Genomic DNA, 15,398 nt, shown 5'->3' with positions numbered 1-15,398 from the left:
CAACTTTCGACTCATTCGCACGCTTGCTGTCTTCCTTCCGACACGAGAAGACCATCATGGAGCGCCTACATCAAGAGCGGCCGTGGCATCGAGCGGCCCGCGCGGACGCACCACTGGCTGTGCTGGAGCGAAAGCTGGCAAATTTTTTTTTGTTTTCGCATCCATATAGATCGCCACTAGTTTTGGCTCTGGATGTCCTCTATGAAGGTTCTATCGCATCCGGGCCTCAGTTTCGGAGCAGCAGAATGGTGGCGACAGATTCCACCTCGGGCCAGCGCGGACGGAATTTCCTGCGTCGTCTTCTCCTGCAGTTTTTTGTCTTTGAGAATTATTCTTCTAGTTTACAGACTCGACATAAACCCTGGAGTAGACTGCTCACTTGCGTATGGCTACAAGCATCGGCATGGTGCTTGTACACCACAACCCCAGTGGACAGTTAAAAGTGCCCCTTCTCGCTGTTAGCGTGATCTGAAAGTAACGGAAGCCATATGATCTATAGAGTACAACGTGACCCCAGAACTCCGCATAACTGCATAGAAGTTGAAATGCATCTGTGGTATAAGCAAGGAACTGGCTACGCTTTGACCACTTCGTCCTACAGGTAGCAGTGGTGCAGCAGCCGCATGGAAACAGCGTGGTAAATTGTCACACCCGGAATAGTCTGCTCTCGAGGCACCCACTGGAGCAGGACTAGAAAAAAACCATTTTTCGGCCTTGCGAAATAGCACTGGTGCACCCCTCTTGTATACACGGTGACAACCTGCTGACAGTCATGTACAGAGGCTTGTTGGGAGGAATTCTACCGGTACTCTTCCGAATTCTGTTTACGGATGTATGAATTACTGCAGTTAAGAGGCTTCCAAACTGTCATTTCTTATGAGAAGGCGATACACGATTGCGACCGCCAAGAAGCTTGTGACCACACCGGCAAGGAAATCACTCGTGCTTCCTGATTTCACTTTTAGACGAGATGTCTTTGTTACCTTGAGCAGAGATAAGCTGTACACAAATTAAAACCCCTATGACACTGGACAGGGCCCTATAATGCATGATAAACACGCTGCAATCGACACGGTTGAGCTACCTAAACTCCTGATGTGCTCTACGGTAAACACCGTTGTAAAGTACCTCCCAGCTGCCCTCGAGGCGACACTCAATACTCTCCGACTATGTTTCGAAAGAAACGGCCGCGCAGCCCTAAATATGGTAGCTACCTGCGCAATCCTATAGGTTTTTCGAGTGTGGGTAAGTGTCGAAAGAGTTCGAAATGACGGAAGAAATACTGGTCATTCTCCATCTCCACGCGGAAACGTTCCTGGCCTCGTGGACCATCACAGTGACCATCACGCCGCTGTCCTTAGAGACAGGGTCAATGGGAGAGTTGCGTCGGATTTCTTTAGCATAACTACTGCGATGCGTCTATGCATGTAATAACTCGCTATGATGTTTTCTCACGGCAAAAAAACCACATGATGGTGGGAGAAGTTCCACTGGGCACGAAAGAGTAGACGGTTCAGCGAGTTCATGCATATGGGTGTGTTGTATGTACATAAGTCATGAATGAACACGGGGAAACAACCGGAGACGGAACTCCGGATACACAGCTCCGGCTGTGCGGGCAACTGCGACGAAACAACATCAAAAAGAGCAGAACTTCTACGGCCATCAGTACGATGTAAGACAGCGACACACAACTCAACAGACATGAAACAGAAGGGACGCCATCAAGCCCGTTGCCTGCAGAGAGAGGGGAACGTTTACTGTTCCAGAATCTCTGCTGCTCACGGAGCAGTTTCGACTGGCGTGAGGGGGAGAGACAATCGCATGCACAAGGACAACTCGATACTCTTGACATTTGCGGAAGGTATCTGCATAAAAGACGACGACGGCCGGAAAAGTAGTCCCTATCCCGGCACAGCATCATTCGCACCAGTCACTCTCTACTCGACGGGACGTTCTGGAATCACATCTTCTCTTACTGCCCCAAGAGCAACTCTACACGCAAACCGTGTGCGCACATTCGCCACGACGTCTCAAAACAGCCCGCTTGCGGAAAAGAAAGATCAGACACACGACGGGGGCACGATACACGGGATGAAAAAACAAACTGTCCGGGCCCAAAAAGGGGGAAGCTGCCAACAACTGATTGCCCACATTCACGCGCCTCCACACTGCTCGACCGCGACACGCGAAGAATGAAAAAATCAAACTGTCCACGTTTCCAAACTCTTCGTTGCCTTGCCTGCCGGCGCGCGCGGTGTCTCTTCTCCCAAGAGACATGGACTCACCCTCGCCCTCGCCCGCAGGAAAAACACTCAGTTCATTGAAGAGCGCAGACGCACAGACAACGACTATACAAGACTACAGAAAAGGACAGAAAACGGAGAAGCAAAGAACGTCAGCGCCGGCGTTGCTGCTGCAGCTGCTGGGCTCCACTTTGACCCAAACACGTGTGAGCAACAGACTGGAAAAGTTTCTCCACCTCCGGTGCAGCTGAAACGAAAGAGCAACTCCAAAAGTTGAACCTGCAGAAGACACACGACAAACGCAAGCCCGTACGGCGTGGACAGAAAGCAATTCGCACAAAAAGACACCTACCCCCGCAGAGCGGGCACCATCTCGGTATCCAAGAACACACAGGCTTTTATCTGCTTCCTATCCCGTTTCTCTGCGGTTCTTAACGGCTCCGGCGCGCGCCTTCCCTCCCCTCACTTATATCCCTTTCTTTCGCTTACCTTGGATTCTTGATGAGTTCAATGAAGGTGATGAGGAGCCCCCAAGGGTGCGGCCTGTGGACGATGAGGCGCTCTAGGAGGACGCGAGTGATTTGTTCTTGGATCAGCTCATCGCGCGACTCGCCAAAGAGCCACAGAAGGACGCACGAGAAGTAGTGCGTGTGGGCATTCGGGTACCGCAGGTGGTTCGCGAGAGCAGACATGAGGAGGTAGCGACCCTCCATGTCGAGTTCCTTCGACATGTAGAGCAGAATCTCCAAAGACGGAGACAGTTCGCCCCGCGCCCCGGACGCGCCGCCGAGGCTGGCGATACCGAGCATCGCGTCCATGATCAGGGCGGGTCCATCGCTGGCTCCGACCCTCTCGGGGACGCCCGTGCCAACGTAGAGGAGGAAGGCGTTGAGGAGCGAGACGTCGTACTTGGTGCCGATTCGGACGGCGCTCTCGCGATCTACGAGGAACTTGGCCTTCATCTGCGGCAGCAGCGCCGCGTCCCGGGTTTGCCAGAACGCGTCGATGTCCTTCTTCAAGCCCTTCTGCAGGAGCGTGACGGTGAAGCTCGAGAGAATCCGGGGCACCGTCTTTATGTCCGCAAGCAGGTCGACCTTCAAATTTGGTAGGAACGGATCGGGGAGTTTCATATTTCGCGGGAAGGCCGAGAGAACCACGTTCCGCAGCTGCACGCAGTTCAGCGGCAGAACGTCGCAGAACGAGAAGTGGTACTCGCAGAGGAACTCCGGGAAGTCGTGGAGCAGGACAAGGAGAATGCGGAGCGCACCCTTGTACAGGAGGCGAATGCTGTCGGAGAGCGCGACGTTCCGCAGAAGCGGCTGCAGGAACTCGAGATGAAGCAGCAGCAGCCGGTGGAGAGTCGCCCAGCCGCGGCCGCTCTTCAGCAGGCGCGGCATGAACAGGCGGTGGCCCACGAGGCCGAGCCAAGCAAATGCGAAGGCCGGTACACGCGTCGGACTCAGAAGGGCTAAATGTTCCGCGAAAGACAACAGCGAAGGCAACACCTGGCTCTCGCTCACACCGCCCCCCAAGACCGCCTTGCCGTCACTCCCGCTCGCACCGCTCGCGCCGGCTTGAGCGCCGCCTGAGCCGTTGCCGTCCTTCGTCGCCGGAGCTGTTATTTCCAGAAGAATCGCCAAAAGAAGACGGTAGTACGGCCGCTGGTTGAAAGCTGGGCCTAGACGCTCCGCCTCCATGTGGATGTGTCGGCAGACGATGCCCAAAGCCCGCTGGAGAATCATCACCGGAGAGATCTGGACGGGGTCGACGAGTCTCATCATCCCCACAATCATCTTGGCCATCGCATCGAGAGGTGTCAAGTCGAGCAGCGGCTCTGTCTCCTCCGGTGGTGTCTGCATGGCCGTTAGGCTCTCAGGGGTAACGGTTGCCGAGTCATACTCAAGAATGGGACAAGAGGCGAGCCCAGCCGAGAGGCGCCGGCCTCCAGCCTGGCTCGGCCCCAGCGCTCCCTTTTCGCCCGCTTCGCTAGAAGGTTCCTTTTCTCCCTCGCTCTTCTCGTTCTTGGCCGCAAGCGAGGTTGCCCCCTTTCCGGGTTTCGACGCCTCTTCCCTGTCTGCGGCTCTAGACATCGTCTCCGATTCTTCGGCGGCCCGGCCTTCTTCCTTCGCTTCCTCTACGTTCCCTTTCTGCTCATCCTTTTTCGCCTCAGCCTCTGGCTCTCCCGCGGGTGCTTTCGCCCCCTTTGCATTCTCGCCCGAACACTTCGCCCCCGCGGCTCCCTCGCTCTTGTCTCCAGCCTTTGAGCCGTCCTCAGAGGTCTCTTCTGCTGCACTCTTGGAGTCCTCTCGGAACCGCAGCGAGCGAGCAATGGCCTCCTCTACGCACACCGCGAAGAACCGATCTGTGTCTTCGTCCATGCGCAACAGACCCTGATGAGACACTCGCTGGAAAAAGGTCGCGCGAAGAAGAGACGCACTGTCGGTGTTTCCAAAGTTCCCACTGGTCCCGCCGCCTGCGCCGCCCTGGGCCCCAAGCGTCGAGGCGCCGCGGTCGCCGTTCGGACCCCCAAACGGACTCACGCACGCGCAGAAGCGAAGCCACTCCCCGAAAATCATCGTAATCAGCTGGCGGTCCTTCTGAGGGGTCACCGGCAGACACGGCAAACTGCGGACCCGCACCGGGTTGACGCTGTAGTACGACTCCATCAGCTCCGTCATCGTCGTCAGGCGCTCGTGAGGACTCTTCTGAAGAAAGGGAAACCGACAGAAGCACAACCAGGTGAATATCACCGGCAAAGTGGTCACGTTGAACACGCCGCAGAGACAGGTGGACCCCACAAAGAGGGAAAGGCCGCGGTGGAGAGAAGACGAGGAACACCAGACAGACTGCAGGAAACTACAGGCAGCTAGGAACAAAAAAAGATCACAGATGGGTTGTTCCCTTCTACAGAATGGAGAGAGGCTCAATCGAGAAAAAAGAGGTGAAAAATACTGCACTCGTGGAACTCTTAGAGGCTGCCCACCGGCTCCCTTTGTTTACGGGGGTTCAGCGTTCCCCACACCGGCACCACTTTGTCTCTCAAGGACGTTATCACCAGACGCATCTCCTCCAAGTCCCTGGAACTCGAGCAGCCCTAATCCGATCTCACACGTACAAGTGACAGCTTCGACGGCTAGTTGCCTTGCACGTCGACTGGGGCTCACCTTTCGTTCTTCTTGGTCCTCGCGGAACGCCTCCACGAGCTTCGTCCGCGCCTCTGCCATGGGCAGCGGCTGCCATCCCTTGAGCTGGACAAGCTTAGCAGGCAGCGTCGTCGCAGGCGCCTCTGCGAGAGTCTTGAAGGTGGTCGGCAAGTCAGCTGGGGTGATGGCCTTCTGATCCAGGAGAGTCTTGAGAAGGGCGAGAATGAATTCCAGAACCGCCACGTTTCTTCCGTTGTCCAGGTGATTCGCAAGGACCAGGTCGAACGCCGCCAAGCTCACGAGCCGGTAGCGCACAAGACCCGCAGCGACGGTCGTGTTGCTCTTCTTCGGTGGTATCGTCGCGGAGGAGCACGAGATACTCAGGACCTCTCCAGCCAGCTTCGACACCACGTCGCTCTGGCGCCGGAGCGCCGCAAGAACAGCGAAGAAAACTTCCATGTAAAGACCTGAAAACGAAGTCGCAGACAGCCTAGGGTAACCGGTCGCACACGGGGGCAATAGGATGGAACAGAAACGCAGACGTTGTCCAAAGAAGAGAAACACCTACCCTCGGCATGCCACGACAGAGAACGGCAGGACTCCCAAGAGAGAAAAACGTGACAAGGTTTTCACGTTCTCTTTCTGGTGACAACTCATCTTGCCACTCTCTCATCCCCTCTCTTTCCCTTCCCCTCGCCCCCATCTGTAGACTTGCTTCTCCCCCTTGATTCTCAATCACGAGATTCGCCTTCTCCGCACCTGTCGGGTCAATGCCTCGGATCGCGTTGTGGCTCGTTCTGCTTGCCGCCAGAGACGCGCCCTCAAACACACTCTTGATGAGCTTGTGGGCAAGTGCCGGGGCGACTTCCTCTACGCGCGGACAGCTGCCTGCGATGGCCGAGACCGCGAGAATCAGCTGGAACACTTCGTGATTTGACGGTAAGCATGCGAACACTGTCAGCACTGGAGTCGCGCAATGGGGCACTGGCAGTGCACAGACTTGGCTGCCTGCTGGCGTCGAGTACTGAAACAAACAAAAAACGAACAAGACAAGGAGCCGGAGGTCAGAGCGAAAGGTTGCTACGAAGACAGCCATCCATTCAACTCAACGCGAGTCCTCTGCGAGTGAGACTCGCTCTCTCTGCCGACCTGCAACCCGTTCATAGTTCTGCACTTCTGTCTCTCCTCCGGGGTCTCTTCTTCACGAGGATCCTCATGCGCATAAACAATCCAATGAGAATTTGGTCTTGCACTCTGCAACGACGTCTACACTGATACATAGAAATGGAAACGATTCGCGTGAGTCTGTGGGGATTCAAGTGACCGTTAGCGCGTCTCCAATCGAGACAAAAACAACACTGCACTCAAACTACGAAGTTTACGTCTAAAACTTACCGTGTCCACGGTAGAGGGCGTAGGCACGATCGGGGGACATGTGAAGATATCCCGAACCACGTCTCTGAGTTGCACAAGACAGTCTTCCAGCCTGGCCATAACAGTGGACAAATGGGCCTCGCCCATGGGCTGCAGGAGGATCGGCTCGCGCACACCGCACCCGATGCTGGCGCTCGCCACGCTGGTCCCCGCCGGTGACCCTAGGACTCGTCCGCCCTCACCGGTGTTTTGGACGAGGAGCTGGCCTGCGTTTGCACCTCCCGCGCCCGCCAAAGAAGGCCCGCCGGGTGGACCAGACGCGGCGTTCACCTGCGGGTGGCCGAGGGAGGCCAGAAACTTGTTCCCCTGCTGCTGGCCTAGAAGTCGAGCCGCGTGCTGTTGGGCGAGGTGCTGGTGAAGCATGTTTTCTCGCCCTAGGAAGCTCGACGCGTTGCTCGGCCCAATCAGGTTTCGCCCCGGCAGGCCCTGAAACGCGCCGGAGGGCCCCTCGCCCATGACCGCACCCAGCTGGTGGGTGTGGGGTGGGACGGAGCCCGACGCTCCCACGAGCCCTGAGTTTCCGCTGTTTGCCCCCAACCCCATCTGCGCCGCCCCGCCAGCCGCGGAGGCCCCGCCAGCCCCCTGGAGAGGCCCCGGCGTCGATCCCGGCGCGCCCAGGCCCCCGGTCTGTGCGCCGTGCGGCCCGCTGCCCGACATCATCCCGCTGTTTGGACCCGCGTTATCTTGTTGCATCTTCTTCAGAGGCCCGATGCTCAAGAAATCCTTGTACACCTGCAGCTGCCGGTTGTTCAGCACGGGGCGCAGCTTCACTGGCTCCGGAAGATTCAGGGTCCACCGACTGCTATTGATGTAGTTCGTGTCTACGAACGGGATGCCCCGCTCTCGCGCCTGGCGCCGAACCAGAAGCGCAGGCTGCATCGTCTGCTCGATGTCCCGAAGAACTTTCTCCACGACGGCTTGCTCAATTAGCGAGCAGCCCAGCTCGAGGTTATCCGCCGACACGATCTGGACAACTTGCTCGATCAACACCTGCAATGAAAAACGACGAAACCCCTCCAAAACATAAGTAACCAAATCAGAGGTAACAAGACCTGCCCCGCCAAGAGGGTAGTTGATTTGACCGATAACGACAAACAGCCGCACCCAACAAGCTGGCCAGAGATGAATCGTACCCTACCCACACACGACGCTCTCCTTCCACACGCAAACGCGCCTACTGTGTGACAGATTTGACGCAGTGTGTGTGTACCCTGTTCTTTTGCGGCACACCAAGGCATGCATGCACGCTCTTTTGAAAGTACCTGGTCATTGCAGTCGCTCGAAGCCGCAGGCTGCAGCAGCTGGCGCAGATTCTGACTGAGGGAAACTCGCAAAGGCTCTCTGCATGTGACGAGAGCAAGAGACCCCGCCAAAGAAGCCACCATGAGGTGCGCCGCTCGCTTCACGAGAGACTCCTCGCTCTCCATGCAGAAGTCTTTGCACACCAATTCCCGCGTCGTCACGCAAGAGATTGTCACTGAAAAAAGAAGCAGAAACAAGACGGCTTGGAAGAAAATGCAACCTTCAGCACGGTATCCAGACGTGTGGGGTGGCTCGTAAACCACCTCAATGGAGTCAACAGAGCCGCGGTCTTTGTCAGGCCTTAGGGTGACTCCGCAAGCCCGTTCAAAAAGTGATGAAACTCGAGAAAATGCGCAAAATAAGCAAACTATCCCATGCGAAAAAAAGTGTGAGTCGACAGCCAGCAACCCATCGAGTAGCGAAGACACACGTTCGTGATACACGAACCACGAGTGTCTCCTTTTCTCGCCCCTCCTGCCTTCCCTCGTCTTGCTTCTCCCCGTCTATCATGCGTCGCCACTTTCTCTTTGCTCTTGAAATTTCCGCGTTCTCCCCAAGGACTCGCCTTCGGCCAGCCGTGCATGCGAAAAGCAAATCAGACACACCTGAGCGCTCGACGACAGCGGAAATGATCTCTCTGATGGCCCTGTCCACCGCCAGCGGCACCAGAGGGCGCAGGTTGGGTTGAATGCTGAGTAGAGCAATTGAGGGAGAAATGACGACGCTCTGGCTGAGATTCTGGAGCAGCCGATCGGGCTGGAACACACCCGAGGACCCGATACTCGACCCCTGCTCCGTCCCCGACCCCCCCAGAGACCCCAGCAGGGGCAGCAGGGCCCCGTGAGGGTAGTGGGGCGGAGGAGTCATGACTCCACCTCCGCCCTGGAAGAGCGATGAAGACCACGAAGCGGGGTGAGTGGACGGCTGCAGGGAGGGAAGCACGCCAACAGGAAAAAAATTAAAAAAATGAAAGAACCTTGTGAGAAGAGAAAGAATGTTACAAAAGAGTCCTTCGACCGCAACGCGTGCAAAAGGATGTCGCGGAAATCAAGACGACACGCAACAGAACCCTTATAGAAGCACATTGTGTTCCCTTTTACTCCTCTCTGACGGCATATGCAGATCCCGTCTAAAAAGGGAAAAGAAACGGGCATGGATCTCCGGGCGAGTCTCGCTGCTGCTGCCACATATCTTTTTCTGTACCGTTGCTAGAAATACCTATCTCAGTCCCCACGAAATCTGCTATCTCCCTTATCTTACCGGTCCACCGTGCTGGCCCATGCCACCGTAGCCACCACCTCCTGGGCCTCCCATAAGGCCCGCGCCGGATCCGGGCTCACCCACCGACAGGTGGTGACCGTCCCTTCCGCCCCCGAGGGCCAGGACCCCCCCGGCGCCGTCGTCAGAGCCCACACGCAGGTGGCCACCGATCTCAAGCCCATCAGGACTGGGCCCTGCTCCTCCCTCTCCTTGGTTCGGACTTTGGAGCATTCCGACGCCTGTCGCCCCCACGTTCTGCGCGTTTCCTCCCGCGCCCCCTGGGCCCTGCTGGAGCCCAACGCCGGGCACTGGAGGGCCGGAAGCCACGCCGGCCTGCGGCGTCCCGCCGAGGGAGGCACCTGTCCCCGAAGTGCCGCCGTGCCGGCCCATGCCCGCGGCGGCCGAGGCCACGGCGGCCGCCGCCTCCATGAGGCGCCCATGGGCTCCAGACGCGGCGTCCAGTTGCCCGAGAGCTCCGGGTCCAAGGCCCTGCAGGCCCCTGCGGTGTTGCGCGCCGAGGCGCGAGGACGAGGGGTCAGCGCCCGAGCCGGGGGCGCCGGCGCCTCCTGCGGGTCCCAAGCCAAGGGCAGCCGCGGCTGCAACAGCGTTCAGAGACAGGCCCGAAGCGCCGCCAGGGAGGCGTCCGACCATCGAGCCCGGCGTGCCGCGTACGGCTCCTGGAACTCCCCCGCTGGCGGCCGCCGTTCCGGGGCGCCCTGCAGTCGCCTGGGGCCCTGGCGGAATGCCGCCGCCTGCCGCTCCAAGGTGCCCGCTGGCTGCGGTTGCAGGCGCCACACCCGCGGCCGCGGCGCGGACGACGAAGTCCGCGGAGCCCGGAGGCGGCGACCGCTTCGTCAAGTGGTCTGTGCGGTTATGGTACTCCAACACGTTGAGGTGGAGGTGCTTGAAAAGAACTTCAACCTCGAAAACCAAATTTGTTCGAATGTTCGGCTGCAAGTGGATCTCGGCGAGAAGCGACATCACCGCCACAGTCCACGGATTCGGCGGCTTGAACAGCTTCGACGTCTTGATGCCTTCCAAAATCTTGCACACCAGCGGCAGAACAGCCACAAGATGTCCCTGCTCGTACCCCGTGAACAACAGCTGCTTCAGGTCCATGCGCTTCGACTTTAACGGTCGGTTCCTAACACAAGATTACAGAAAGCAAAAGAGGCAAACAAACCATCATCAAGCGCCCTATGTCACCACATTTTGCTCCCTTACAGTTTGTGTAGAATCCACGGCACCGTATCCCTTATCGATCTATAAGTACTCTCTGAGGTTCGAGCTTTGATAGGCGACGAGCAAGTCGCCAACAGTTCATGAACGTGGTCAGCGGATGGCCAGTTAATTGGAGAAAAATACTGTCACAATTTTGAGTACTATACGTACAGGCAATATCTAGGTATCCTGCCATTATTGCAGAGCACTGTCCAGCTACGAACTTCATTTTCCTTTTCATGCCACCAGTCAAACCGGTGTCCCTACAAGCGCACGTCAACAGGCATCTAAACTGGCGGAACGGAGCTCTGCAGACGATGATGTCATTGTTGTCAACAAAGAAAATTCACCATTTCAACTTTGGTCCCAGTTTCCCCTCGGCTCGTGAGTCACCGCCGTCGTCGCGTAGAAAAGATCACAATTTCGGATCGGTTCGCGATGGAAATACCCTTAAGAGCGTACCTAGCTAGAGTGATGGATCCGAGCCACAGGCCGAGGTTTTTTAGCAGAGTTCGATACGAGCTCGACTCCTTGGCTTCGTCGACGTATTTGAGGAGGACATGGATGCAGTCGTAGGTCATGTTAATGACGGCGTCCCAGAGGCCTGGGAGCTTCAATTTTTCGATGAAGAGAACAAAGATTCCGTGTAGGTTGGGTTCCTTCGCGGCTCGACTCTTCACGATGTAGTACGTCAGCCACGGGGCATGTTCCTCCGTCAAAACGTCTTTCAAACTCTCCGCTTTGTCGTCGACGTTCCCCTCGCAGACGCTGTTGCAGACCGCAATGACCTGGTCAGCCACCCACTGCGGCGGCTGCTCCAGCTTCGCGGTGATGTCGTGGTCGTTCATCAAGCCCTCGACTTGACCAAGGCCGACGCCCTGCAGCAACGCCCCTGCGCCCAACACGCCTCCAAGGGTCCCTGTGTGTGAAATCGACCCCGCCGCGTTCCCAAGCCCCGACAGTCCTGCCTTGTTCCCCACGGCTCCTGTCCCGCTGGCCGGCACGTTGGCCTGTCCCAGTCCAGGGAGACTCCCAGGATTTCCTGAAACGTTCTGAGTCGGCGACGCAGCCAGGGGCGGAGTTGGAACGGGGTTGCCCTGAAGCAAAGACGAGTTGTGTGCCAAGTTTAACGCCGACCCGCTGTTGCCCGGAGCCGCTGGCGGAGACGAAGACAAGTTCATCATCTTTGCGGCAGCTGCCAGCTGCTGTTGAATCGAGGCCGTCACGGGGTGCTGGAGTCCGTGTGGTGGAGGCAACATCGTGGAGATCGAAGAGCCAGACGGCGGCTCCGACGTCTGGGTCACCTCGCCGATGCCTGTCGAACGCAGTGCATGGACGGGAGAACGCAGAGACTAATAACAGGCAAGTGAGAGCGACGGCTCAGGGCAGAAAAGCCGGCAGGGGAGCATCCACGACTGGAAAGAAGTGCAGATCACGTCAAGTCGAAGATTTCTGGAGCAGAGAAGGAACACGGATCAAAAACGTGGAGAAAGAAAACGAAACTGTGTACCCGAAACCCTAAACAGAGAACAAGCGATGATGAAAGAATAACGATGACACAGACGTGCACACGAGAGGAGGCACCGCGAAAACGAGACAAGAGTCTGCAAGGAGAGGGCAGTCGTGAGTCACGCTGATTCATGTAGAAGTGGTTCCCTGTTTGCGGTTTCGCCCACCTGTCCCAGCGGCTTGTCGCGCTGCCGCAGCGACGCCCACCACAGGAGGCAGGTCCGGCATGGGGGGGAGAGAAGCTGCGATTCTCGGATCTAGAACGACGAGGCTGTGGTACTTTTCCGGAATCAGAAGAAGAACAGATTGTGCATAGTGGGTGTAATGCGGATGCTGCTGCTGCAGTTCGCTGAGTGAGGCAAGGGCGACGAGGAACTGAGGGAAGAGGAAGATGCGGTCCAGAAACTGTTCGAGAGCTGCAATCCCAAAGACAAACATTTTCGAGGTCGGACCCTTGCGAATCGCCTCTAACACGCAGCGCAACGCAATCATCAGAGAGTTGCCGCTGTTGATGAGGACGTGGCGGTGAATCAGCTGGCCAAACAGCTCGGCTGTCAGAGCCAACTCGTGAGGGGGGTACTTCGGGAAGTGGCGACATTCAAAGAAGAGAGTTCGAATCATCGACACGAACAAACTGCTGTCTCGGGAGCCCGGTGGAGCCTGAGACAGACGTTGCAGAAGCGCCACTACCATGTCCACGGAGTAGATGCCTGTGAACAAAAGAAAGAAGCCGCAGACTGCGATGAGTGGAGAATTGCAAGACGAACAAAGAAGGGAAAACACAGTGTATGGACGTGCCGCTGCAGGCGCAGATCTCACAAGCAGAATTTGAGGCAGTCGTCCGCCGCGTGTAGGTGACTCTCGGGGTGTCTGTACACTGCAGCACACACCCGCTGAACAGAAGGGCTCTCGTTTTCGTCAGATTTCATACCTGAGTACATTTTCTGGAAGCAGCTGTTCACCTCAGCTTCGAAATCCTGTGCAGGCTTGCCGGCGACAGCGAGGAGCTGCTGTGCCTGTGAGACAGGGGCGCCTGCGGCTCCTCCGCCAGGCGGTCCATTTTTTGCTCCGTTCTCGTTGCCGGTCGCCGAGGCTGCTTGCGCGGGAGGGCCCCGAAGAGACACTCCGTCCGCCTCGCCCGCCGACGCGGCCGAACAGGAGACGCCGCCTGCAGTGGGGGACCCGGTCATCGGGGCCTTGCCAGAGGTCCCCTCCTCTCCGTTTTGAGCATTATGTTCAGTCCCTAGGCCGCTGTTGTTGTTCGTAGCAGAACCCGAGCCAAGCGACGCTCCTGTCCCCGTGGAGGAACCGGCGAAACTCGTCGCAGACGCTGAAACTGCGTTGCCGGACGTAGAGCCCCCCGCTCCCGAATGTGAGCTCGTGCCTGTAGATGGACCGGTGGCTGAAGATCCAGTCGCCTTGAGCGAAGGGAAGACCGAGTCGCCTCCACCTGGATCCCCCATGGCGGGGAAGTTGCGGGGTGCGAAAATAAGGAGAGTCTGAGCCGGGGTAGATGTGAGTCTTAGGTCGTGGCTGGCGAGAAGCGCGCGAGGCGTTGGAGAGCTTCCCACCGTCTGACGCCGACACAGTGGTCACAGAGACACGGAAAGCAGTTTAGAGAGAAAACACCGACGACGATGGCTAGAGAAGAAAAGACGTAGAGACAGATGGAATCCACGACGACGAACGAATGAGCTGGGAAGACTGAAGACCGACGGAGCGCAGGCGGGGAAACGAATGTACATAAAACCGTGGCGAGAGTAACGATGCAGAGGCAAAAAAACGGCGCCTGAAAACGCACCAAAATACACACGCGGAAAAACGGAAAACGGAAAATGTGCGGGCTAATTACTGGCCCCCACTGAACCTGCGCAAATGAGCGGCACGAAGTGGGGCGAACGAAAAGAAAGAGACGAGGGAGGAAAGAGTCCCCCCCCCTTTGGGGGGGAGAAGATGAAAAAGAAATTCTCCTACGCAATACGACACAGGAGATCAGTTTTACAGCCCGGGAGTACAGAAATAGCAAACGCAGAACACCTTGAACATCCGCGATGAAACCCGTGCCGGGTGATCGTACACCGGAAGAGCAACAAGCAAACGAGCAAAGGCAACGGCACACGCGCGCATCAGGCGAGTTTTTAAAGGCTGACAAAAAGGGGACGGAAGAAACAGAAGGAAAAAAGAAAGCGTCCCAAAAGGTGGAGGGAACAAGGGAAAGTGGACCTGAATCCGACAGAGGGTCAAAGCCAATACAAACAGATCGGCAGTCAAAGACCTGGGAGCGGTCAGTGAGCGGAGGTAGAGAGCACGACGAAACTGGAAGAGTGCATTTTTTTCGCGGGTGTCCACATACTGTGTAAATGCCGCCACCGCGTTCTCCCGCTGCTTTGCCCCCGACGATATCCTCGTGTGGCATTGGTTGGCCCTTCCCCTCTGCTCTTGGCAGTTTATGTCCACACACGGGAACTGCCGATTTCTGGCGGGACTGAAAGTGTTCCTCTCTCTCAAACAAGGGTGTTGGTTCGGAGAGAGAGAGAGGAAATGACACAAAACCGCAACGCACAAAAGACGATGCACACGACTGCTTTTCGTTGCGCATATTGAGGGAGGGCAACGACGGGAAACACCCCGGGGTGGTCGCGCGAAGCAGGGGGGATTTCCGCAGAGGCAGAAAGGACATTCAGGAACTACTGGTTTGCTTGCGTATGCCAGATCAGCGCATGATCTTCAGACAGCGAACGGTGTAGGTGGTTCCACATTTAGTGACAAAATATCTCCACAAGGACACGTAGTTGCATGGACACCGCACATGTCTCTTTTCCCACTTGCTGCGGGTCGCCACTGCCCGAGAGTCGGCAGAATAGGAGCTCGAAACCAGAAAAATTAGGGAAAAAGGCAGTCACACTGACGCACCTGTCACATTTCGTGGTATTGTCAGTCTACATTGTCGGGAAATTCAGTTTGATAATCGAGCAGCAGGCCGTGACGGAAACAGGTAGGAGGAGAGGCAAGCTGGAACACAGCGGACTATACGAAGGTATCAAATGTTTTCTGCTCGTGTGAAGGTATTTGACACAAGGCAACACACCTACATGCAAGAAAGGATTGGGACAGGCATATTTGTATCGCAACAAATCGTGTCTTTGGCGACCGAGGTGAAGTGGTTCCTCGGGCGGGAACCCTGTAAGCGCGAAGGCAGGCCTCCGACAAACAAGAGGGGAAAGAGTCGTGAATTTATTTCTCCGGAGTTCGGGCGGCAACTGTCCGTCCTTATAGGCAGAAT

At 56.9% G+C, this 15,398-nt stretch overlaps 1 protein-coding gene across 1 annotated transcript; it reads right to left on the bottom strand.

Annotated features, from left to right (window-relative positions):
* Positions 1 to 1,338: 1,338 nt before the first annotated feature.
* On the bottom strand, positions 1,339 to 14,525 carry TGME49_291140 (CCR4-Not complex component, Not1 protein). Its single transcript, XM_002368457.2, has 11 exons — positions 13,047 to 14,525; positions 12,283 to 12,825; positions 11,069 to 11,921; positions 9,386 to 10,529; positions 8,731 to 9,049; positions 8,086 to 8,300; positions 6,785 to 7,813; positions 6,149 to 6,413; positions 5,411 to 5,856; positions 2,736 to 4,951; positions 1,339 to 2,525 (listed from the first exon to the last, which is right to left on the bottom strand). Exons 1-11 carry the CDS (start codon positions 13,576 to 13,578, stop codon positions 2,399 to 2,401), a joined length of 7,689 nt encoding a protein of 2,562 aa, XP_002368498.1. The 5' UTR covers positions 13,579 to 14,525; the 3' UTR covers positions 1,339 to 2,398.
* Between the last annotated feature and the right edge of the window lie 873 nt (positions 14,526 to 15,398).

The sequence above is a fragment of the Toxoplasma gondii genome, chromosome IX (assembly GCF_000006565.2).
Source record: "Toxoplasma gondii ME49 chromosome IX, whole genome shotgun sequence".
Taxonomy (NCBI): Eukaryota; Apicomplexa; class Conoidasida; order Eucoccidiorida; family Sarcocystidae; genus Toxoplasma; species Toxoplasma gondii.
This window is presented reverse-complemented; position numbering and strand designations above follow the sequence as displayed.

Excerpts from the sequence above, each read along its gene's own strand:
- TGME49_291140 (XM_002368457.2), bottom strand. The coding sequence starts at position 13,578 with ATGGGGGATCCAGGTGGAGGCGACTCGGTCTTCCCTTCGCTCAAGGCG. Across the intron at positions 11,922-12,282 it reads GCGACAAGCCGCTGGGACAG|GCATCGGCGAGGTGACCCAG; the intron begins GTGGGCGAAACC and ends TGCGTTCGACAG. Across the intron at positions 4,952-5,410 it reads AGGACCAAGAAGAACGAAAG|AAGAGTCCTCACGAGCGCCT; the intron begins GTGAGCCCCAGT and ends CCCTTTCTTCAG.